This window comes from Amblyomma maculatum, chromosome 1, assembly GCF_055883805.1.
Source record: "Amblyomma maculatum isolate TAMU_Amacu chromosome 1, ASM5588380v1, whole genome shotgun sequence".
NCBI classification, from domain to species: domain Eukaryota; kingdom Metazoa; phylum Arthropoda; class Arachnida; order Ixodida; family Ixodidae; genus Amblyomma; species Amblyomma maculatum.
In genome coordinates, this window is record NC_139344.1 from 239,307,370 (window position 1) to 239,332,111 (window position 24,742).

At 51.1% G+C, this 24,742-nt stretch overlaps 1 protein-coding gene across 3 annotated transcripts in view; it reads right to left on the reverse strand.

The window, feature by feature from the left end:
* Positions 1-3,530: 3,530 nt before the first annotated feature.
* The window catches only part of LOC146206013 (uncharacterized), a 37,687-nt gene continuing 16,475 nt past the window's right edge, over positions 3,531-24,742 (reverse strand). For 2 of the 3 annotated variants that reach the window (XM_084590647.1, XM_084590648.1), the window contains exons 2-3: positions 23,193-23,350; positions 3,531-5,238 (exon numbers count right to left, since the gene is read on the reverse strand). In XM_084590647.1, the coding sequence (XP_084446773.1) occupies positions 3,677-5,230 (1,554 nt within the window). In that variant the 5' untranslated portion in view covers positions 5,231-5,238; positions 23,193-23,350 and the 3' untranslated portion in view covers positions 3,531-3,676. The remainder of the gene's footprint in view (positions 5,239-23,192; positions 23,351-24,742) is intronic. The other variant, XM_084590650.1, reaches the window with a different exon arrangement.

Genomic DNA, 24,742 nt, shown 5'->3' on the forward strand with positions numbered 1-24,742 from the left:
CGTAGATCTTCCCTCGGTCAGCTCCAAGTTTTCTTTTTTGCTTTTTTTTTTTTTTCAGAACTACGGCCGATTGGACTTCCATGATGGTTGACTTATCTGTTGTGAACGCAGGGCAAACATCAGAATCAAAATTTCGGTGCGCATCATAACTTAGATAATTCCGATCAAAATGTTCATAAAAGTATCTAGCAACGTTCCACGGTTTCCTGACAATTATTTTCAAAAACACAGCCAATACGCTTTTTAGGGCACTTTCAACTACTAACTACTCAGCCAACATGTGCATATCTGTATCTCATTAAATCCCACTGCCGCTTCACAATTAAAAGGCGTCCCAGAAACCTGGGTCTCTGCATCGGTTCGCACATGTCAGAGCCGCACAAACTATTCGTCAGCGGCCACGCCGCATTTGCGGATCGCTACACACCAACGCGCCATGGTATGGCAGAGATCAAATTCCGACAAAACATAAGAAGGCAACTGAGATAGCTATGACGCCGGCGCCCCAGCATCCGGTCGAGTGCCGCTGTACGACTAGGGCGGTGCCGCGCATATGGCTCTCTTCTGTTTGCTCGTCTGCACGTGCAAAGCTGAGGGCGACCCAGCCGGCGGCAGCAGCAGCTGTCGAGTATATGTATATGCGGTGGCCGTGAGAAACTCGTAACCAATCTTTGCTCTTTACACTCATCAGCGATCGTATAAAGAAGTTCAGGGCGAGCATATGCGTCTCAGAAGCACTAAGAAAGCAATAGGATCTCTCCCTACGAAATACGTTGTGGCAAGAAATGAAGCCGCGTGTTGAAACAGAGAGCAGTACGACGAGACTGTGCCCCGAGAACGCGCCACACATATGTGCGTGTGAGAGATATCAGCTCATACTTACCAAACATACCATAACTAGTACATCAGCTGCTACACTTGGAGAGACAGTGCCTCTAGAGAAAGGCCTGGAAGTCGGCCCGGAGGATCATTAACTGACCCGCTACTCTGAACTAGGGAAAGGGGGAAAGACGAAAGATTTTCTTATAAGTGATGACGCGAACATTAGCGATGAGAATATGATGGAAGCACATCGGTGTAGCGAGCAATAGCGACCGTGGGTCAAGACAGAATGTTTAGGCTTACAGCCACGGGTCGAAGGCGACAATAGCCTGTAAGAGTCAAGAAAGAAAGAGATCACGGTTCAAATTATCCCCTTTCAAAGTAGGCCTTGAAATAATCCCTATTACGAGGCCAGGCACGCCTCGAACGCATAGGAGAGAGCTGCGGCAGGCATAGCAACTCCAGGGGTTTACCTGTGTGGGACTCAAAGAAGAGATTAAAGCCACCCGGCTACCGCGTAGATTGCGCAATGCTTTCCGCAAATGGGGATTTTCGCTGAGGTGTATATCGAAACACAGAGTCGGTATGAAAACAGTTTTTCTGTACTGCGAAATATCTGCCCCAGTATTCCGCATTATACAGTAACCTCATATTTTCGTACACCAAGCCCAGCACTAAAACAAATACAGTACTTATGGCGCCGCGAAACCAACTGATGGCGACTGAGAGTAGCGAGGCCAAGTCTGCAGTATTTTTAATGTGCCAGCATTATAGATGCCTCGCGTTGGGAAAATCCGGCTAGCTACCAATCAAGGAATTTTCCGACACCACCGTGCCTTTCTGCTCATATCGGCTCCAATGTTATAGAATTAAGACATAAATGTACACAACGTTGCGGAATCGAACGAACCACTAAAGGAATAATAGATGGGGTCGAGAAGTCGAGTTATTATACGGACAGAGTTCGAACGAGCGGGCGTAAGCGGTGGAATACGTTTCGTCGCTTTCAGAGTAGTGTACAGCTTGTTGACAGCTAGTGGCGTCACTTTGGTATTATATTTAGAATTCATTTCGCTTTTGAGCTAGGCTCTTTTGTTATTTAGTTGTCTTCCGTGCGTGTCCAAGAATAAGGCGCACCCAAGAAAGCAAACTTAATTTCAGGGCAACCACCGACTCTCCGATATATCCTTACCCTCAATGTAGGCATCTTTCCCTCTTTGGCCCTCACATCATCACCACTTGTGCCCTCCTTCGCACTGAATCTCACCTCACCAAGTGAATTCCTCGTGAGGAGAGGGTGAGGACGTCCTCATAAGGGCTCGCCCCCCCCCCCCCCCCCTCCTCAGGGTGTCCATATTCAGCTGTGACATGCAAATAGAGTATAGTGCTACACATTCCCATATGGCTGACGAATCGATCACTGCCCCTTTTTACTTCGCCCTCCAACGTTAACTAGTTCCAACCAATTATCTTCTTTTAATTATTACCTTTAGGAATAAAGTGTTCATTCAGAAAAGCCTTGAAAAACGGCTGGCCGAGATATTTGTACCAAGATGCCGCTAGCATTTTTTTTTTTTTTTTTTTTTTTTTTTTTTTTTTTTTTTTTTTTTTTTTTTTTTTTTACCGGTGACTCGCGCAGCAAGTAAGCTTCAAAGCGAAAGTCGCGCAGCTTGAACGTCGCAAGACGCAAGACGCGTGTCGCGCAAAAAAATCCGCTTTTCACCGTAGTGCTCTCCCAAACGGGGTTTGGCGTATGCACCGAGCGAGATTTATCCGTCAGCAGCTGTCATCTGGCATATAGCTTCCGTCTAAGGCCGGTAAAGAAATCTGATAACTCGATCAACTGTTTTCCACGATTATCTACATCTCAATTGCAAATTTATTGCCGAAGCCGATCATTAAAATATTAGCTCGTTAACCCTACATAATTACAAGAACGAAAGAATTTAGCGAATTCAAACAATCTCGGTTGCTTTCAATAGGCTAGGACACACCAACTATTTTAACAGCTAGGTTACACTTAGCTGGGACACATGGCATCGAACTTGTGTGTTAGCACTATACACAGCAGGCCTCTTATAGTTAACTTTTACCGCTTTACATAGAATACGTCAGCGGTGACCACGTGGATGCTGCCATCATATACTATGTGCTGGGCTAGAAGGACACCAGATAACAAAATAATGGTCATGGTTATGGGTCTAATTACCCAAAATTTGTTAAATGACGTTATTCACTTCTTGCTGCATGTGTGGTCGCAGTCTTCATTGTATTGGTTCAAGACTGACGGAACACCCAGCACTCGTTAAAAGGTAATAGATCTAGCGATATTCATCAGTCCTGCTTTTTCTCAGCTGCGCCGACACTGGGTGGTTAAAGCATAAAGTCTACCTACGTGACATTAAACTGTGCGATGTTTTACAATGGCGCTCAATGCGGGCAGTTTTTTCTTCGTCGATGCACTCATCACCTGCATTGAAGCCTCTATCTACTCTGTGCTTATGAGCGCGGAAAATGGTCCGTGAAAGATTATTTCACAAATTTCCTAATTATTTCAAAAGTATTCGTGCTTGCGAGAAGCTACCATCAACCCTCTGCGTTTTGTATGCCTAAACTGTATGAAAGGAGAAAACGGTGCCAGAGATCACGGCGATATCCTAAAAAGCACTTAGTAGTGTGACACTCGAAGAAACATTACACTTGCAAGACTGTGTGCTAACATCGCAAAACTTTAATTTTCATGACAGCGAACTCTCACCAGTCTCGTGCATTCGCACGCGTCTGAGCTAAAGGATCACTCATCTAAGCATCTGAAGGCACACCAGGTGCCGTCACTCTGGGCAGTGTACACGCACTAGATTTCCGTCTCCAGGCACTTGACGTTTCCCATAAGCAGCTCTTGGGACGAGCTGAGGTGTCTCTGGCATTCTGCTTCATCACTAGAAAAGGTGTCGCTCTTGGAAGAAACGCTGGCCGCCCATTCAGCCATCAGCGGCTGTTTGTCCAGCACGAGGGCGTCCTCCTTCGGCGCGTACACGCGGAACTGCTGGCCGCTTGTCGCCGGCTTGGGGAGCGGCGCCGGCGGCAGGCCGACGGTGTTACACCTGTGAAGGTCCTCGGGCCCGGCTGTACCAGCGTACGACGCCAGAGATGTGTTGAGCGGCGTCTCGGGCGCTGGCGCCGTTGTCCGGCTTGACTTGCCGTAGGAACTCGAACTACTGTCCAGAAGGGTGAGCTTGGCACCGCCGTCCTGCGGAAAGAAGTCTGGCACCGACTTGTGCTGAAGTCGCTGCTTGCCGTCTTCCGGCCCTTGGTCGCGCAGCGATCCTCGAGGCTTCTGCTCGGCCGGCTTGAGGCGGACGCGACTCAGGTCGTCCTGGCTCTGAGACGCTGCCGCGCCGGCGACGGGTGGCCGCTGCACCATGCCCGGTAACGCAATGCCTGTAACCTTGCGCGGCACCGGGGGCTTCCTGGAGACGGTGGTGTCTTCGCGCTGCCGCAGGTGCGCGATTCCCACCCGCACGGGCTCTTCACTCAGGATGTTGTGGCAGCTGACGGCGAGCCGAGGCTCCATCTGCGGCGTCTCCGGCCTGACGACGGTGCGCTGCTGGGGGGCCCGTGTGCTGGACTCGAATGACGACTCGTCGTCCAAGTCCGAAACAGATTTCGACGTCTGTTTGAACGCCGTGAGTGGTACCTTCCCCCGACCCTTGACCGAAGACGGCTTGCTCTTTGCCGAGAAGACAGCGTCGTCGTCATCTTGCAAGCCCAGTGAGGCGAAGTCACCGACACTGGCTGGGGCTTTAGGAAGTTTGCCGTTCTTCATCTTCGCTTTTCGAAGGCTGTCTGGTTGCGACCGCGAGCCGACAGGGATCTCAGAAACCTTGGGTGGCTCGGGAAAAACGGCACCGTCGCGAACGAGCTTCGCCTTTGTTGTCCTAGGAGAGCTTGTCACGGGTTTCTGCTGCGCCCTCTTGGGGTTCGACGGGTCAACCGATGTGTTGTGGAAAAACTCGCCCTTTTCAAGCGCAATGTTCAATAAGCCGTCGCTGGGCCGCGCAGGAGTCGCCGCGCCGTTCAGGTCATCCCGCGAACCCAAGGAAGCTTCCTTGAAGTCTGCGGTCGTGACGCCCTTGACTCCATTCGACGTTGGCGGCGCCAACTTCCGCGGTGCATCCTTGGAGGGCATGCGCCGGATGCAAACACAAGCCGACAGCGACACAAAGAGAATGCCGAGCACAATGGCAGAACCGGACGCAACGGCCAGGTAAAAAAGGATGTCCGGGTAGTTGACGATGAAGCCGCCCGCGACGACGCCAGCTATGATGAGGAGCATCCCCGATAGGTAGAGCAGTATGACGCACACTCGGGAGCACCCTCTCTCCATCGGCGGCCTCGAGGAAGCCATGGCGGTACCTGCGACCAAGTGAAGGCATCACATTAAAACGTATTTAACATACTTTCAGTCCTATTCGTAACCAAGATAGAAGTGGTTTAATAATTCCCTCGCAATAAGAGCGCTCTCCAAGGATGTGCATACAGTGCAGTCGTGCCGTTATAAGCACGCGATACACGAATGGCATGTGAGCTGTTTCTGTGCATTTAGCATGTTCGGGCAGCCTATTACAACATCGTGCTGCTTAAACCAAAAAAGAATTACATCGTTTGAAAAGCTTATCTTTCCTACATTCCTGGAAGATTTCTGGCTTGGCTTGTACGTTTTAACGTTCCAAAGCGACTTAGGCTATGAGGGACGCCGTAGGGGAAGGCTCCGGAAATGCTGAGGTTTTCTTTAGCGTGCACCGCTGACATGGTACAGTACACGGGCGCCTTCCTTTTCGCCTCCACGGAAATCTCGCATCCTTCGATTCAGCAGTCGAGCGCCCAGGCCACACATCTACTCAGTAGGGACACACTGTTCCTTGTGAACGAGTACTAGATTACGAAAGAGTAGAAAAGATAACCATTTCTCCTCGCGCAGCGCTTACGAATGTCGATCGTTCTGTGCTCATGAGATAACAAACCAGAAACCTACTTTATAGGGACAATGACGGAAAAACAGTTGGACTGTCTGGCCACGGATCCATCGCGCGAACTCAAAGAACAAAACAGAACAACACAGAAAAATGAGCCTCCGCGAAATCTGACCTCCTACGAAGAAGCTCATGACAGAAAACGCCCAAAGCTTCGTGTGAGTGAGGCCCCAAAAATTAGCTGTGGTTTATAACTCTGGTTAAACCTAGATAGAAGCTGAAGCTTCTTTTGCCTGGCTACACCTGTGGCCGAACTTGATTAAACACACTCTTAAGCAGTGGTTTAATTTGTGGTTTCGCGCAGTTTCCGCTTCAAAATTACGGGGAAGACAAGCTCCGCCTTTAAGGGTATGACGCGATAGCGTAGGCTACCAGCCCACGTATAACGCTCGGCTGTACCCAAGCCGCATGGACGTGCGTGCGTGGCCTAGAGGTAACGTGAATGCTAAGAATTCTGGCAGGCTGATTCTAGTATCACTTTTCCACGTGAAAAGATATAAGCCCGGGTTGGCAGCTCCTGTCAGACGTAATGTCTGACCACCCGACGTAATATCTGGCACACATCGACACTGACGTTGTGCTTGATCTGGCTGGCATAGTGGAGCTTCCACTTAAAAAGAAAGAAAGAATGAAAGAAAAAAAAAAACGCGGATGCAAGACGTGGCCAGCATTAAATGCACATGAATGCACACTGCGGACAGCGACACCTGCCTGTGGTCTATTCGATCAAAGGCGGGCGCTTTTAGGGAAACTACCGCTGCGGCCGGCCGCGAGCAAGCACGCGTGGCTAAGGCCTACCGCAAAACGGCGCCTTTCGGAAGGCAACGCGTGTACACTGCCTCAAACGAGGATGCGCCAAGTCGTTCCTAAGTCATTTTTCACTCGGATTCATTAGGTATACTACGCTGCCGGAGAAATTTCCCAATCCCGACTATCGAAAAATATTTTCATAAGCGCTCCTATGGTCTAGCACCGCGATAAGAGCAGAGCGAACGTGTGGAAAGGGGCTGCAACGATCTTTAAAGAGGGGGATGCCGCTCCCCCACCCTTACTCTACATTATCCTCTCGAAATGGCCAGCAAATCACCTGAATGTTTTTCACCGAGAAAAGGGACGGCCTCGCTGCGTCGGCGCTTCTTTCCTTTCCCGCTCCCGGCGCTAGCAGCCAGGACACGCGGCGAAGACAAGCGAGGCTTCGAATACACATCATTTACCACGCCAGTTGCGGGAGACAGCTCTCGGCCGAAAATGATAGAGTTCGCCACGGAAAGCGCACTGTATCAGCGCCCCTCTCTGTCGCGCTTCGAACTTCCGTCTTTTTTTTTTTTTTTTCGTCCCTGTCTGGCAACGCCGCAGAATATAATGACTGCGCGGGAAATACTACACCTCACAGCCTCAGCGCTCAAACCCGCTGGCCACGCTTGCGACATCGCCAAGTGTATGGTAACGCTCAGACTAGCCATGTGGACGTATCGAGCAAACGTGAATAATTACACGTGGTCTTGTTAATCATCTTACGTATTGTCTTACAAATTAATTTTCCCGACGCACTTCTTTGTTTTCCTTCTTTTTTATTGCACGCTCGTTGCGTAAGCATGCTAGCACAGGCAACTTGTTCTCGTTTTTATAAAGTTGCAATTGAACGATTAAGTGAGGACGCTTTCTTCCCAGGAGAAAAAAAAAAAAAAAAAGAGGGTGCCCGAAACACACAAATGGCGCTGTGACCGCATGTGTGACGTCGGAAGTTTTGTTTGCTCGCTTATTTTCTTTTGTATGGTAGGATGGTAGATGCACTGCAGTTGCCAATCTCTAATCAAACTGCCGCTGGCTACTTTCGGAATGATCCCACACGGAAGCGTTAGCCAATATCTAGCCGCAACTCGGACGAATGGCAGGCTTCGCAAAGGATTGCTGGTAGCGTGATTCAACTGATAACACTTGCCTGGACAATACCCGCAGTATATTCGTTAAGATACATCTGCGGTATTGTTGACGTTTAATTCATCATCACCCTCAAGCCACAAGTACTACTTTTCACTATTTCTTCGCGAATGCCGCTGGAGACATTACCGCTACAGCGAGAGGCGCTGCTCGGCGGCAGTTATAACTGCACCATCACGTTTGTATATAGCGCCGCTCTGTGAAACCAACATTAACGCTTTGCACACAGTCCTGTCCACCAGGCGTGGCATTAAACGCAGCGCGGCCGATGCAGAAAGCCGACTGTTTGAGCGCAGCTTACGAGGTCTTGGAGATCGAGCGCCCGTTTGTGCGAGCACCAATTTCGCGTGTCTTCCCCCATTGTTATGTGTTTTTCTTTCTTTTTTTTTTTTTTTTTCACTGGGCGCGTTCGGCAGATGTGGCGTAATGAGCCATCGGCCTGCCAGCGAAGCCTTTGTGCCCCGCGGACTGGGCGAGGCTTTCATTGCGTCCGAAAACAATACGAAGCGCCCCTTTGTGCCGTCGGAGGAGGAAGGCTACGCAATTTTGAGCGTGATAGAACAACAATGGCGGTGCGGATATTTTCGCTGGTCATTTTTTTTTTTTTTTCCTCGCGTTAGCAAACCAGAGGGTCAATCTATCGGCCCGAGAGAAGCAAGAAAAAAAAAAAAAAAAAAAAAGGCGCGGACCTTCGTGATGCTGCGCGAGGACCTGTTACGAGCAACGAAGTAAGGAGCCAAAACACAAAAAATATACATATAAAGAACAGTGGTTTAGCCACGTTCGTCGGGCGCATTTAATCCGGAACAAGCATATCAACGAAAGCGCCTGCTTCTGCAGCCCTTTCCGTGCCCATAGTAACTTAACAATGGCCGTTGGACATGATGGCTCGGGCAGAGAATACCGGAAAAATCTCGTTTATTTCAAAGCTGCGTCTGGATCTGTCCTTTTATCGGGAAACATATACAAAGAGTAGGCTACCAGTTGTGAAACGGGTCACACAGCGGCTGTAAAATGAATGGATGATTATCGCAGGGGAAGGGAGCGCAAGGATACGACGTTGTGATTAGCATAGTTCTGTTGAGGTACTCTGGCATTTTAGGCGGCGAGTAGCCGCGTCCTATCGCTCGCTCGCGCGCACGCATGCGGTACTTGTGTGAGGAGATAAAGCTTGCTTGAGTTGGACAAGCGCGACCAGAGGTAGGCGGGGGAGGGGGGGGGGGGGGGGGGGGGGGGGGTCTACAATCGCTGGTGTGGTGCCATGCGTTCAGCTTTAAGAATCGTCGTTTGAAGCCTGGATCATTAGAGAGTCTTCGCGCCCTCGAAGTGAAATTAAGTTGGCCTATTATTGGACTTCCTCGGCTAAGACCTTCTAAGTAAGGTGTTCCCGTTCCAATCGCGGTTTTGCCGTGTCATTTATTGCTCATAGCACACTTCAGGACGCAGTGAAGTTTGGATGAGCTGTAGGAGATGGTGGCCCGCGCAGGCAAGGCCATCGCTCAGTTGCAGGTTGGCGAGTTGACCGAGAAATATATAAAAACATGCTTACTGGCGGCATGCATGATATATCAGCGAAACAAGATGCACGTTGTGGCACGGAGAGACAGCCGCAATTTCGTATTTACAGAACGTGTCCACCCCAATTTTGTGACCTCCCAGTGTCAAAAAGCGCTGCAGACAACAGCAATATAGCGATGCAAAAGTTAACACCCCCTGCTCGCTCTGTACATGGTACGTGTTGTGTTAACAACACACAACCCCCCCCCCCCCCCCCATCTCTAATTCATTCCGCTTCTGTGCGCATTGGCATAGTTTTACCTGTTAAGAGCAAGTTTTGAGCTGGTAGCCGAACTCTGGAAGTAAGGGTAACTGTACATAAGTGTTTACTGCAGGTGATCAACGTGCAGGCGTAAAAGTCAGATCCCAAGAAGAGCTCAAAAGGTCGACGGCCAGCGCTACGCGCACAGTGAGTGGCTCCTCCGCTGGCCCAATAAACCACCAATTTTATGGAGCGGGGGTCCCAGAGAAAAGCGACCAGCGCGGGCCTGACAACACTATGTTGGGGCTAGTTGCTCAGTCAGTGCCAGCTGCTTGCTCTCATTAGCGCCGTTAAGCGGCGTTCGAAACGAGTTCCAGTAAGCGCAAAGCAAAGACAGCCCGGGAGCAGCCTCGAGTCAAGCAAGGCCCAGAACACTTTACAAACGAGCTCCGGGCTCCGTTCCCTCGGCGTCGAGGTCCTCACTCCTTTTGCTTTTTCTCTCCTTGCTCTTGGCGTCTGCCCTCGCGCGAGAGGAGGACGGAGGAGCTTCGCCGCCAAACTGCCGGCCAGAGGAGCCTTGAAACCAGCTCTAATGAGTGTGCCCAGACGGGATAATGTCTCCGTAACTGTGTCTGTCTTTCCTCGCAGCTTCTTAAACCAGTTCCCGGGACCGCTCGTTTCTAACCTCCGAGCCCGGGAGAACTAACTGGAAATCGAATCTACCGGAATAACAACGTCTCTTTGTTCTCCCAACAATCGTGTGCACGGCCCAGAGAGAGAGAGAGAGAGAGATGGAATGAAGGAAAGAAAGAAGCTCCTTACCGCCGAGAACCCCACAACAGCGGAAGAAGGAGCGGCCGGCGCGCGGCACGGGTGAAGCAGAAGCGCCTCCGACGGGGGCCCGAGTCCCGGTAATGGCCCGAATCAATACGAGAAATTGCTCTCCCGACCCACGAACTAAGGCCCGAAACCGACCACGATGACGACGGCCGTGACGCGCCGCAACGCCGGGCACGCCCCCTTGCGAATTCTCGAAAGGCGTGTTGGGCGCAACGAGGAAATTCCGCGCCGTTTCGCCGATGCGCGCCCGTGACCGCGAAATTGCGTCCGCGGGCCATTGTTGGCGATCGACTCTGTTCTGGCATACCGCGGGCCACTTAATCGGCTAATGCGGTCGGCCCCAAACCCTCCAATTATTCACCAGAAGGCCTGTGCCGACCGCTTCACCTGCACGCGGAATTATCGGCGAAGCCAATGAGCCCTTCAATGCGCAGCGCTCCACTCGCGAAGAAAATGCGTTTTCTACACATGCGTTTTCCCTCCTCTTCGCTTGCTCCCTTCGTCAAACAACTGAAGTGAATTTACGACGCGCAAAGCCGCTCTCATTCACATACAAATTTGGGATGACATTATTTCTCCCTTGCCGTTCACAAACGCTCCTTTGTAAATTCAGCATTTCGAACATTAGACATTGTGACCTGCACGCGCGGATTATCTGACAAATCGCTTGACCAGTATTTACCAAATCGCACTCGACTGTATCAAAATATCCAACTGTATGACTTGTATAAAGCAAAAGTGAGGCGAAAAAAGTTTTGCACACGCTACATTCACCTGCAAGTATATAGAGCCACATGTCAACGTGTAGCTAGCAGTCTTCTCGCCGAAGCCGTCTTGGCCGCTGCACTGATAACGCGCCACGAAAGAACGGCTGGCCTGAATCTACGTGGAACACCCCATATAATTGAAAGATGATAGTCCAGAAGCGGACGGTATAACCAACGGCTCGCACAAATTGGTTGGTTGGTTTGGTTGGTTTGTGGGGCTTAACGTCCCAAAGCGACTCAGGCTATGAGAGACGCCGTATTGGAGGACTCTGGAAATTTCGACCACCTGGGGTTCTTTAACGTGCACTGACATCGCACAGAACACGGGCGCCTTGCTTTTCGCCTCCATCGAAAAGCGACCGCCGAGGCCGGGATTCGATCCCGCATCCTTGGGAACAGTAGTCGAGCGCCGTAACCACTGCGCCACCCCGGCGGGGGCTCGCACAAACTGCACAAAATTGTTCATATATGGACAGGACTTTCCAGTAAAGCAACGTCAGCCTGCGGTACAAGTGTACTTGCTGGAAACATCGTTCCCGAAATGTGTTCAAACACAATATTCGTTAATCGCGAAATGCATGCATTTTGCTCCCTAATATACCCCCGGCAGGAGCGTCCATGAAACGACTGTTTTAGCACCAGCTATAGTCTCAACATGCCCCTGTTCTACGCTGCTTCATGCATGCAACCAAAGTTTGCAGAAAGCGCGTTGAAGCGTCCTACACTTCCTCCGCCCTAGCAAGAGAAGGGAGACTTCTTCATATAAAGCAGGCTGCTGGCGGGCGCACGCCGCTAGCATTGGCTGCAGCCAGCAACCAGGCGGAACGAAAAAGTCTCCACTGCGCGTCCTTTCAATGCCGTTTGTTCGCTCTTTCGCGGGCAACGGGCGGACGCGGTAGCGCGCGGCAAGCGAACGGCGGAAGAAGCAGTCAGGCATAACGGCTCATACAAGGGAAAGAGCTGGCCTTTCTTTTGCTTTACTCGCTGGTATAGCTATAGAATGCAACTGACCAAGAAGAGGGCATCTCTCTCCCGAGTCCGGCTCAGTTGGCCAGCCTATACCTTCGCGAAGACGATCACTTCCCGAAAGCAATTTCATGATGACCACAACCATCTTTTTCAATCGCCCAAAACCCACGAAGGAAATGCGCGCGCGCATCTGTGCTGCAGTAAAGAGCCTGACCTTTCGAAGGCTGCCCGCGATTTAACAGAGGTGGAACAGTACACTCGCGAACTCCCGGGGAAAGACGCACTCGCATAACAGCGCAGCAGAAACATCCGGAGATGCAAGAGGGGCACAGGAGCCTCGAGCGCGCGCCAGAAATACGTGCAAGCAGAAAGAAGCGCTGACGCTGCTGCGGTGGGGCAGACGCTGCCTCTCGGAAATCGAAGCTGAACCTATCCGAAGCGATCGAGATTCGAGCGGGTAGTTTGGCCATCTTTTATTCATGACGATTTCTCGGGACGAGCCGGAGCAGAGCCGGTGCTGCGGTGAGAGGCGGCGCCTCTGGGCTGGGGCGGTTTGTTGGTACGAGGCCCACATCAAAGGGATCGCGGGCCCGTCTCTGGCTCAGCAAACAATTGAATGAACACGAGGGAGCCCGCTCTCTTTCGCAGTTCCTTGGCGCCCCTCTTCCCCGTCGACACGGCTGCCGCCGCTATTACGGCCCCGGGTCCGCCATCCTGGAGAAGCGCAGCTGCAGGCACGGCAGTGCGCCCAGCTGCACGTGCTTCAGTCACGATGATGCCCGCGCACTGACTAGAGAGCGCGCGCTTTTCGATGCGCGTCGGGACTAGCCCACTATTGGCTTGCGTCTCATCGCCACATCTTGCTTTGTTTGTTTGTTTGTTTGTTTGTTTGTTTGTTTGTTTGTTTGTTTGTTTGTTTGTTTGTTTGTTTGTTTGTTTGTTTGTTTGCCATTACCGCTGACAATCCCGGTGGTATCATCATGACCCGCAGGAGGACCCTGGCGGTGTCCGAGTAACTAAACGAGCCGATGTTTTTGAGGCTTCGTAGACATTCACACGCTTCTGGATACCAAAACAAGTCTGCAACAAGTCGGCGTTCAATTGAGAAGCGCTACCTGGGAACTATGCTACCTGGGGAACTATTCCAAACAGCATTTTGAAAGGTACGTTCAGAAACACCTCTCCCACTACGCATTCGCATGTCCTCAAGCACCAAAAACAAACAAACAAACAAAAAAGCAAGTTGCACAGTACCCAGCTCCTTTTTATCACCGGGGCAACTCTAACACAATCTATATTTTTCACCTGGCACGCTTTCCACTCGAACACGGCGGCCATGAAGCAGACAACAATAACGACGGCTGCACGAACTTGTGCCTCAAAGAAACAATTTTACTCGGCTCTGACACGCACAAAGCACTTCATGAGCGCTTTGTTCGTCTAGGTGAGGGAAGAAAACTAAGGCCTGCATTCGAATAGTACCGGTTTTCAAAACAGTTAGGCAAACACGCACGTCAGAACGCTAATTTAATAATTACTGATTGATTGCAGATTCAAGAAAGTTGCCAGCCACGGCCGTTTTGTGTCCCACTGGCGAACTGGAATATCTTGAACTTTTATACTACCCTATAAGAAAAGTCGTTTCTTGCTGGTCCTGAAAGTAAAAAATCACTACTCCCGTATGACTCTGATGATGAGCACACGAAGGGGCCTTGGATGTGGTGGCTTCAGGAAGCCTCTTAGGAAGGCATATGGAACATATGCGCTGGCGTCAAATTAAGTGCTTTTTTTTTTTTTTTGTAGAGCTTACATGCCATTAGCCTTCAAATAAAAAAGAAAGCACTAACGCCTGGAATCCAGACCAGACACCGCCTGAAAAAGGGGGGGGGGGGGGGGGGGCTTAAAACTTAAATTACTGGCTTGCCTGTAACCGATACGAACTGATACACACGGCAGAGCATAAACAAGAGCTCGTGTTCTTTTTACCTCACAGCGGCCTAAAAAATAGAGCAGTAGAGTTGTGGCGAGCCGAAGTGCGGTATTTCAGAAAGCTGAGCAGACATGCGTAGGACTCGCATTACGCTTGACCGCCCCTGTGGAGGTTGAGAGAGGCGGTAGTGCTGCACCAATTCACATCAGCTTTGGCTGTGCGTACGGTGAGATCTTTCACTTGAGACTTTTTTCCCGCCAAAGCGAAACAAAGCAAATATTGTTGGTGTTAATAACATCTATGCCACGACAGTTACTTCGAACATAAGGATGAAAATGTGCTCTAAGCATCGTCTTGATTGCACACTCTTCCAACCGTGACGTGCGTGATTTGTTGACGCGGAATATGCGTACTGATGACAAGCAGCGTTTGCCAAGGCAATGAAAAGGAACCCATCAACAGCGATACACATCATTACGTCATTCTTTTTTTTTTTTCCCCTTTTCGTTTCCCAAAAGCCAGCTTAATATAGAAGCGCCCGTGCAGCCACACAGGAGGCAGAATTTATGTGTGAAGCTCACGCGTCGTACTAAAAATGGAACGTGCGGCGCTTGCAAAGCGCGGAGGTTGTGGCACGGGCTGAGGAATACAGAGCAGCTCCCGAACGCATCTTGACGAACGACGATGAGGATGAATGGAAGGCCCACGCGGGGAAAGTTTTCGCCCCAAACCGACGCGTTACGCTCTCTCCGTGCGGCTTTATTCCATGCTTGGCACTTATTCGTTATTTCGCTTCTCAGTTTCTTCCTCAATATACCGTCAGGGTTTTTGTTCAGTTCGGGTGTCGACCTGTGAGCGTTCTTCAATGGGAGACACGACGGCGAAACGATACACGGGGGAAGATTGATGAATGCGGAGGAGAGCGGCCGCCGCGATGAATACACCCGGGCCCCAGAAGCGACGGGGACTGCGCGTGTGACACACCAGATAGCGCAGCTCGCCTGAGGAGCCGCTGTCAGGTACCCGAGATGTGCATTAAGGAGCCAGAAAAAGCGCGCGAACGAACCAACAAGCACGCACAAACGCGGGCCTCTTCACTTGTAGTGACAATCGTGCCTCCCTCTTCTGTCGTTTTCGTCATAAAGAAACACACACACAGAATTGTCGGCTGCAATCTCGGTCGGCGTCAGTCCATTTTCCAAAATTCTGCTCCAGAACTTAAATCTGCAAATGAAAGAACCCCGATCACCGCTTCCGGCCTGGCACCCTTTTTCTCGCCGCTTTGAATCGCACGAAATGAACGGAGACAAGTGCGAAGCTATCTTGAGCCACTGAAACGTTCGCGACGTTGAAAGAAAAATGAAAGAACAGGCAAAAAAACTGCTTGCGACGGAGCGCAGAATTCCTTTGTTTGCTTCTATAGCAGCAGAACAACGGGCCGAATCGCGGCTTTGCAAACTGGCATCCCACAGAAAATGCTGACAGAGTATCATTGGAACTGATTACAATAAGTATGCTGCTATGAATGTGTAGCTCAAACGATCAACACACAAGACGACTGTCCCACGTAGCCTGCGTGTACAAAAGCAGCACAAGCGTAATTTGGTACGCTTCAACTATAAATATAAATATTGTGGCAACACCCCCGCAATAAACTATCTCTGGAAATTGGCGTCGATCGATATAAATGGCGGAAAACCCGAGAGATGAAGAAAAAAAAAAAAAACAGTTACGAATAATTGCAATGAATGACGTCGCAGCTACTCCGCCCGCGCACCCGGTGCACAACGACAAAATGTGGTCAGAAAAAAATAATAAACGGGCCTCAATATCCGCTGCCAGCCACTTCATGCTGTCAGACCCGCAAGACGTATTCCCGTCTCAAGCTAGCGAAATCTAATGTGACAGTGTAAAATGACAGCGACATGGGAAGACGCCTTTCTGGCCGCGCTGCACGTTCCTTTTTCTGCACCGGCCGACAAACTAGAACACTTGAAAGGGGCAGTTATGGATATCTAGCTGCTTACAGGCCGAAAGAAAAGGCAAGCGCAATGGCTCCACGAAAAGCGGCTCACAAGGGGGCGAGTGTGTTTCACATCCATGGCGGTAATATATGCGAGAGGCCGGCGCACACCAACGGGCTCTCGGTTTTTGTCTTGCACGCGTTACGCGGACAAGGTCTTCTTCCCAAACCACACGCTACGCCAGAGAGACAGAAAAAAAATGAATCCAAACGTTCGTTCATCCGCGGCGATTCGAGGACATATATCACTCCTCCAATGAAGAATGTGCGCCGACGGGAGGGCTGTCCGCTGCAAGGGCCTCCCTTCGAAAGCGCTATCGGCCACAAACATTCCTCCATTCCTCAATTTTGCATGCATCGCCGTGGAAGCGGGCGGACAACGCTTGGTTTGCTTCGTGGAAGAAGCTCAGGAGTCTATGCTCAGTCGTTTCAACTTGGGAAAAGCGAGACAGAGGTAGTACAAAGCTTTTCGAGTGAAGGGGCTGCGCACATACATCACTCATGACTCAGCCGAAAACGCCAGAGCTAACACGGCATGCCCTTCTTGAACATCTCGTAGTCGAAGAAAAAAACAAACTCAGTGTCGATGTACACCGCTACAGTAAAATAAAAAGGCACCGCGGCGAACAACCCCGCTGGTTTCGGCAGAAATTTACAGTAGGCGACAAACAAACCAAAGAGCGACGAGCAACCATGGTGATACAGAACGGGCCCCTCAGTGGGCAGTTCTCATTCCTGGACAAGCGTCCGGACCGTAGTATCGAGAAAGACAATAAAAAATAATATCGGGAACACCGTGAAGCGGTCGGCGAGCCTCCCAAACTCAAGCGCAGGGGGTGCGATGCTTACGGACTGTGTCGTCTTTCGCAACCGCTCCCGAACGCCGGGTGTATCAGTTGGGCGGCCCTAGCGGGCCGCAGTCGGGCAGGCTGCACCGCCGCTGTGGAGATGCGCGCCCCGGTTGAACTCGCAGAGCGGCGATACTTGGGCAAATACGGCAGCAGCTCTGCTGCCCAACGGACGGTGCACCGCCGGCTCGGCTGGTTGGCAGCTGGGAAGTCGAGCGGAACGAATGGGCCTACTGTGATGGCCAACGACTTTGTAAAGCGCTGCTTCACGGGACGAGGGCCCCTTGCAGAGAAAGTGGACGGCCTCCGGAGGAAGTTCGCGTGCCCGAGCGCACGCGAGTGTACTTTGAATGCGGCAGAGCTCCAGTCGCGAAGCACACACCAGCGCGCTTTTCCTCGGGCACACCCGGATATGAAAGCAGGCAGCAGGTAACTGGCCCGTGTGTAGTATTAAGAGATTTTTGGCCGAGCAGCGCGCACACACACGAAGAACGCGCGAGCGTTAATGCCGCGTAGGTTTCGGACGCACTACCGGGCCACTCCTCTCTAATTATGAGACAGGCTTGATCCGAGCACAGAATTGAACACGCTTTCCCCGCTGTCTAGGGCATGCGCCGGATTGCAGTGGGGAATGACATAATTCGCACGGCCGTCGCAAGTGCGTACAGGAATTCCCGATCCACGGTTGTCCTCGGCAGTGTAGACTTTTTTTTTTTTTTTCGGCTGGCACACGTTCTCACAGAAGGCCTTTGCGAGGACTTTGTTTTTTACACGCCCAATAAAAAGGGGGGACGGGACGGAGAATAAATTCTTGCCAAGAAGGTCTCGGAAAACTACTCTTGCAAATTATCCCAAGAGTGACCCCAATTCTGGGCAACGTCAATGGCTAAGAAACAGAGAAGAGAGCTCCGCCTTTACGCAGCAGAGAAAGCACACGTCGCGTGAGGCCCGCAAGACCCCGGCGACCAAGGGAATCTCGCAGCGCCGAGCTACCACCCATGCAGGATGCACGCTGCGGGAGTAACTCTTCCGGGCGCGTTCTCTGCTGCCTCGCTGGGCGCGAACTCGAAAGGCGCAAAGGCCGCGAGCGGTCGGTCGTGCAGTCCGCGATTATGCAAATGAAATGTAAATGAAGGACGATCTCAATTAGGGCGCGATAGCCAAGTTCAATCGGTCGGCGGGAGGCCGTTGCTGCAATACTAATCACCCGGCGCGCGCTCTCTCTCTCTCCCCCTCTCCTCTCGGGCTTATTACCGAGGGCTTGGATTCCTGTGGCGGGTCGAAAGTTGAATTGCGGTCGTTGCGTCCGATACTCGCTCACCGGCCAGTCGGCAGGGAAAAGAGAGCTGTCCCACAATCGACTTTTCCCCATTGATTCCCGAAGCCCAATTCTCACTGCGCCCCCCGGCCCGGCTCTCGGAGGACGCACTTGAGCGATTGGTAAATGAGGCCCCGGAACAGGCGGGATTCGGTGAGGCTGGTACCTGCGCTGTAAATGGCTTCACGCCGTCACAGGTAATTTGCTCGCCAATGAGCGCGGGGTCACTAGTCGAGGGACCCTTTGGGAGTTGTTCGCCGACTGACAAGGATGATGTGTCGGCGGCGGCAATGGTCCGTGGTCATTTGCGGAACGGAGAAGTCAGCAGGCTCCCGCTATCAGCTGCGCGCGCGACCCGACCGGCACAAATGGCCCTCACGAACAAGAGGGCGGACGCGCTGGAACGTTCCCCGTTCCCTGGCGCAAAATGGTTTGGCTCTGATAGCTGCTTATTTCCAATTTGAAGCCTGTTGTCCGCGTCTGTGCCCCAGATTGAACGCGGCGATTCTCCTCCATTGTATTTTTTTTTCCCCCTTCAGACAGCTGCCAGACTCGTTTGCCATGCAGTAGCTAATCAGAAGCGTGAACCAGCCTAACGTTTACGACCTTAGATACGAAATTTCGAACACGTTAACCAATAAGGCACAGGACTGGTAGTAAAAGCCCTCCCAGTGTTTTGCTTCAACATTTAGGCAATAAAAACGACCGGCTGGCGATACGATGCAGGCAATCTCAGAGCATCAATTTTATCAGCTAACCGAAGTCTGCTATGAGATTCCAGCCGGCAGTGTAGAAAAACGGAGGCCGCTAGTTTTTCTACTTTCTTTGGAAGCCTCGTTACACAGACAAGAATTTGAAAGAAACAACTGAGTGTAGACTTCAGTTTTTAGACATATCCGAGTATGTACCGGTTTCTTTATTGCGATATCAGTACTGCGCCAGGTTTCGAGCCGTCGCGTGGTCCCGGCGGAGACAACGCTTGACCTTGAACAGCCGAGGAGGAGGAGGAGCAGAAGAAGAAGACTGGTAACTTACGCTCTTCTGCCATACTCCTAAAGGATGAGCCTAAGTGTTCCGAATAATGTAGCACCTACACTGATAGGGCGTAATAGGGGAATAATGTAGGAGGCAAAAGAAGCTTCATCCGTTGCTATCGCAATTCAACTAGGGTTAACCAGAGTTAAACCACAATTTATTTTTATTTTTCTTTTTTTTTTTTGGGGGGGGGGGGGGGGCACGTGCAGCATCATACGAATTAATCCCAATCGCTCTAGATAAAACCCGACAGCCCCAAAGTGAGGTCCCGGAAATAAATACAGTTTCCTCTTATTGGACAAGCAGCTTAGAACGGGTCAGAACGAAATAACTATCGCATGTGTTCAAAGAAAGCTACACCCCAGTGTTAGCGCTCCCAATAAGGCAAGGATAATCAGGTCCGAAAGACTTCGTTGGCACACAGGCAGCAACAGGCTGATAGACATTTACCGCTTTCTCTCCACTGTGCAACACCGGCGGAACGGCGATCCCACGAGAGGACACGAAGCTTATCGACGTCCACAATCTCCGGGAGGACAGCGTGGGTGAGTTTCACGAGTAGGGCGACGGCAGAGCGCATCCCCGACCTGAGAGGTGGTCTCGGGGCGGTATAGTCAGCGGAGCGGGAAGCCACCATGCCGTTGCGCAACCATTCAGCTGCACTAACAGGAAACGAACAGCGGCAGTAGTGTATGCATAAATGTCTTCATTCCAGCACGCCACGCTTTCACCGCAGTTGGGGTCATGAATATGAATGGCGCCTCGCGCTAACGCCGGGCGCGGCGGGCGCCCGAGTATGCGCGCGCACGCGGCCTTGCCACCCGTCTCGCATACATATCGGTACCGTCCCGACGCACAAAGGAGACGCCGCATATTCCGCGGAAATTGAAACGGCCCGCGGAACGACCCGCAACTGCGCTCTCCCTTTCTCCCCGCCGCGCGCGCGGTTCTTCAGAACACGCAACAAGGCCACGAGAGGGAGAACAGATCTGCACTAACCCGCTGGGTAACAGGAAAAAAGAAAATTTAAAAAGAACGAAAGGAATGGGTACGCTGGAGGGGCTAGGAAAATATCCCTCGATGCCTCCAAGCAAACAAGCATACGCACTCACTCCTCAGGAAAATTCCAAATTAGGAAATCTTAAAAACACTACCAACCAGCCGATGACCGGCAATGAGTGGAGAACACGCGCGCAGCGCCCCTTCTCCTGACATGCTGCGCAAACAGAGGGCGTTTTTGTGACACGTATCCGCACATAGAGTCCCGGCTTTTATCATACAAGTACTGCGGCGACCCTTATTGCGAATTTCGACCTAGAAGGATACGCCGACGCAGTCTTATCTCTTGGAAAACTGTCCCAAGCTTGTTGAAGCCTCCTTGAGCGCAGACTGTTGCAGTGCCTTCCGTGAATCATCAGCTTAGAGGCCAGATCTGAGTAGCGCGGCCTCCAGCCATTCGCAGTTCTTTGCACACAGCTGTGCACGTTGCAGTCAGACTTCTGTGGCACATTCATAATTTTTGCTGTAGTGTATTAGACCCTATGTATCAACTATATAGCTCGATAAATATTTCGCCAAAATATCAACATGCCACACGCACTTCAATATAGTTTGAAGGAAACCGCTTGCCGCAGGGATTACTGAAAATGTTTCCCATTTAAAAAATCTGCTTCCTTTCCTGCGAATGCACTGCAAACACATGCACGAGCAAACAAACAAAAAAAAAAAAAAAAAAAAAAAAAAAAAAAAAAAAAGCCCGAGTGCCAGCATTTCGATCTAGACGACTGTTCCAGGCCGGAAGCTGTGCTTTCAAATTGCATCACCTGCTTTATATGCGCGAAACAAACACAGGTGAACATGTCCAGTGAGAAACAAATATCTACTGGTTGAGCTCCTTTACGACAATATGGCTGCTGCCACACTAGAAAGGCACCCTTCATCCATCATAACATTCCTTTTATGCCCTGAGGCAATAAACTTTGAAAAAAAAAAAAAAAAAAAAAAAAAGGCAAATCGATCATTTTCGAAGAGATACCTAGCTAGATGAAATGAGTACCTGTTTAAGGTGTTTTGCGTCGTCGAAAGCATAGCAAGAATAATTACTGTCCGGCTGATTTTGCCCATGTTTCATCATTGGCTCGACGATTGTCTTCCCCTCGTTATCACCCATTGAAAGTAAATACTGGATGTGTATCCAAGCTTGAGCGGCGGCGTAAAACATCCACACTGCGGCTGAAAAGTAAACCACGCAACCAGGCTACTTTCGGCAAAGACTCTTGAGAAAAATGCGATTTCCTAGTTCGGTAACCATATCCAGTTCTTTTTTCAAGCCGGCTGAAGACGCATAGTAAAACAGATATGGAGAAAAAAAGGATCCTTAAACGGAAAAAAAATATTTTCCGCGCAATATTAGCCTCTCGTGTACTACTTCGGAAATATCTGTATTACCAGCTTTGAAAAAGCAGTGGAAACGACCCGGTTTCTAACGTCGAAGCGTGCTACGTTTTATGCCCGCAAGGAAGTTCTCGCAGCCCTGTCAACGCATGCAACCAAAATCACGAAGAACAGCCTAGTCAACAACTACACGTAGTCTATACGGTGGCGAATAATTCACTGTTGTAAACGCATCAAGTATAATATTTTAATGAGGCAGCCATTAACGGGTAGATCCAGAGGATTTTTTTAACATCTTGAGTTCAATATCGCATTCTACTCCTTGCACATCCACGTCTCAGTTGTCATGAACTAAATGCTAACACACAAGCCAAGAAAAAAAAAAATTGATTTCGACGAAAGTTTGACGCCAGGGAGACCAACAAATGACGTCAGTAATATATACCGAAATATCTCTTCTGCGTGTTTATTGTCTGAGCAGCCGTTTGTGACAGCTCATTATTATTTTTTTTTTTTGAAACGACCGCAAACAAGCTGAGAATTTTTTCTTTGAGCAAACATCGAATACACGTCTAACTCATGACGTCACACGCGGAAGGTGGCCCGTAAAATTTGACCCGGCTGAGGCCTCGAAGCGGGGGCGTTCATTTGCGCTAGGGGTGCCTCGATGGCCAGAGGCGAAGACATCGAGGCACCCAATTTGCGCTGATGCGCGTGCAGTCATGCGGCGATATTTGGCGCCCAGGACCCCGCGAGACAGACAGTGGAAGTTTCAGCATAAGGCGTGAATATCTGAAAAAAAAAAAAAAGAAAACGAACAACGGTAGCCCAAAATAAAATTCATTATTCAGAAGACTCTTCGACGCCAGCCTAATCTGAAAGACCAACACAGTTCGTCATTGCTGCGCAGAGGCGAGGCAATAGCTGCGCACCAAATCCGCACCGGCACTTGCTGGCCGAACGGGAAAGAATGCGGACGAAGGGACGTGAAGTGACGGCTAATTTCACCGACGAAGTGCGTCGTCGTCGGGACAGGAATAACGGCGCCGCGCGGCAATATTTAAAGCTTCGGTGAATTCAAACCGCAACCGCCCCCCCCCCCCCCCCCCTGCTTTAACTGCCAACATTCTGGCAACACGAAATAGACCAGTTAAACACTTCCCCATCGGTTCTTTAAATTTTCTTCCTTCCGGCATTTGTCCAGATGTCAGGGACATACGCCAACTTCGAGGGCATCGCTACGGCCACAGCAGTTCGTGATAGTGCAGTCAATACTGCGCTGGGACACGTTCATTCCCCCGCAAGCAGCAGCAACGCGAGAGCACGTGGTGTCTGAACAGCAGCACTAAGCCTCACGCGGGTCATTAGGAAGGGGCCAGCTCAGATATTCCTCGGACACGAGTTGCTGCCGGCATCTGGATGCTGCTCAGGCAACGTGGTCAGACAATCAACCAGAAAATGGCAGCAGCTCGGTCATTCCACGATACAAAAAAGACGGATTCTTGTAGCTTACCTTTTTTTATAGCTGTAGACACGCAGTTTCTTCAAACACGTCAAAACGCCACGAGTTCGATCAGTCCACCGAATGTTCGCCGGTCAGCGATCGAGAAGTGGTCGATCTGGCCGGCATCGTACTGCCAAGTGGTCCGCAGGAGGCATGCCAGACGCTGCCTGCGAAGAGAGATGGCGAGGAGGCCGTCTTTTGTCAACCACAGTTTAGCCAGCAGGGCCAAGGCCGCCAAAAGTGAAGATAAGCTATCCACTGCCCTAGCTTTTGTCACTCAGCTCCCTACAAATAATACCCCCCCCCCCCCCCCTCCATCCCTCCCCCCAGCACCCTGTTCCGCTTAAGCTCTGCCCCTTCCGCTCTTCATCCAGAAGCTGCAGAATAAGCTCGCTCGGGTGTTTCCCTCTCCAAAGTAAACAGTGGGGGTTGCGCCTCGTGGTACCGAGACGTCCACAAAGGGAGACGCCTGGACGCGGTTTTTCATTCTTCGCCTTGTGGCGGCCCCCATGTCACTTTTTCTGTCCGTGGTAGTGTTATGGTCCCTGGTAGTGTCTACAAAAGACTAGGCGCGATGGAGTCACTGCAGCTGGTGACAGGGGACGGGTGGGGGGGACGCGCCGTTGCTTCAAATCATGCGGATGTTGCTGAACACTATTAACGTGGCCGGCTCCCAAAGTGTTGGCGGGGCGGCCTTTGCAAAGGCTCGACGCCCCATTTCCGCTTGTGCCCGCGGACGGTGCAAGACTGCATGGGAGATAGCCAGCAGGTGCGTGGCGTGCGCCCGGCGCCGACAGCTCGTGGCACGGCGCCAGCCAACTGTTCCGGAATAGCCGACGCCCGCGGGTTCAACACACGGAAACTCGCCCGAGAGTCTGTTCCCGGGAACAGCTCGACCCTTCTCCGGAAGGCCCGCTGAAACACTGCCGCAACGCGCGAGCTGCACAGTTAGGGCGAGGAAATGCTGCCCCATCATTTGACGAGTTCACACAGTGCCCCTTCCCTGACTTTGAAAATCGACCGCTCCAACGTTGTGACCGCGCAGAGTGGAACACTTCCGCTTTGGCGTCCCTCCCTCGCCGCCATATACGTCGTCTCACAAGATATCTGCAGCACTGCGAAAGGCATAGGAGTCATTGCAATTGTGCTCCTAAGCGCCTCTCGCCCCTGCGCACTATAATAGAGAATTGTGCTCCTACTGTCAACCCCGCCAATTAGGGGGGCGAGAGGCGCGTAGGAGCACAATTGCCTATTGTAGTGTGCGTGATCCCGATTGGACCAGGATGCCTCTGCCTTTCGCAGTGCTGCAAACATCTTGTGAGACAAAGTATAGGGATCCAAGCCTCGAAATGTCTAGGAACAGCATGCATTTCAGCGCCGCTGGCATGAACCTACACTGATGCGATGGAATCCTGGGAATGCATGCGGAATCGGACATGTTTCAAACTAGACAAAGTCCTCAAAAAAGTGCGCCAACTTTGTATGATGCCTGTTTTAGTTCGGCCACTATGGCTCACTACTCGGATTAGGTAAAAACGGAGCTTTGCGACAAATTCCGA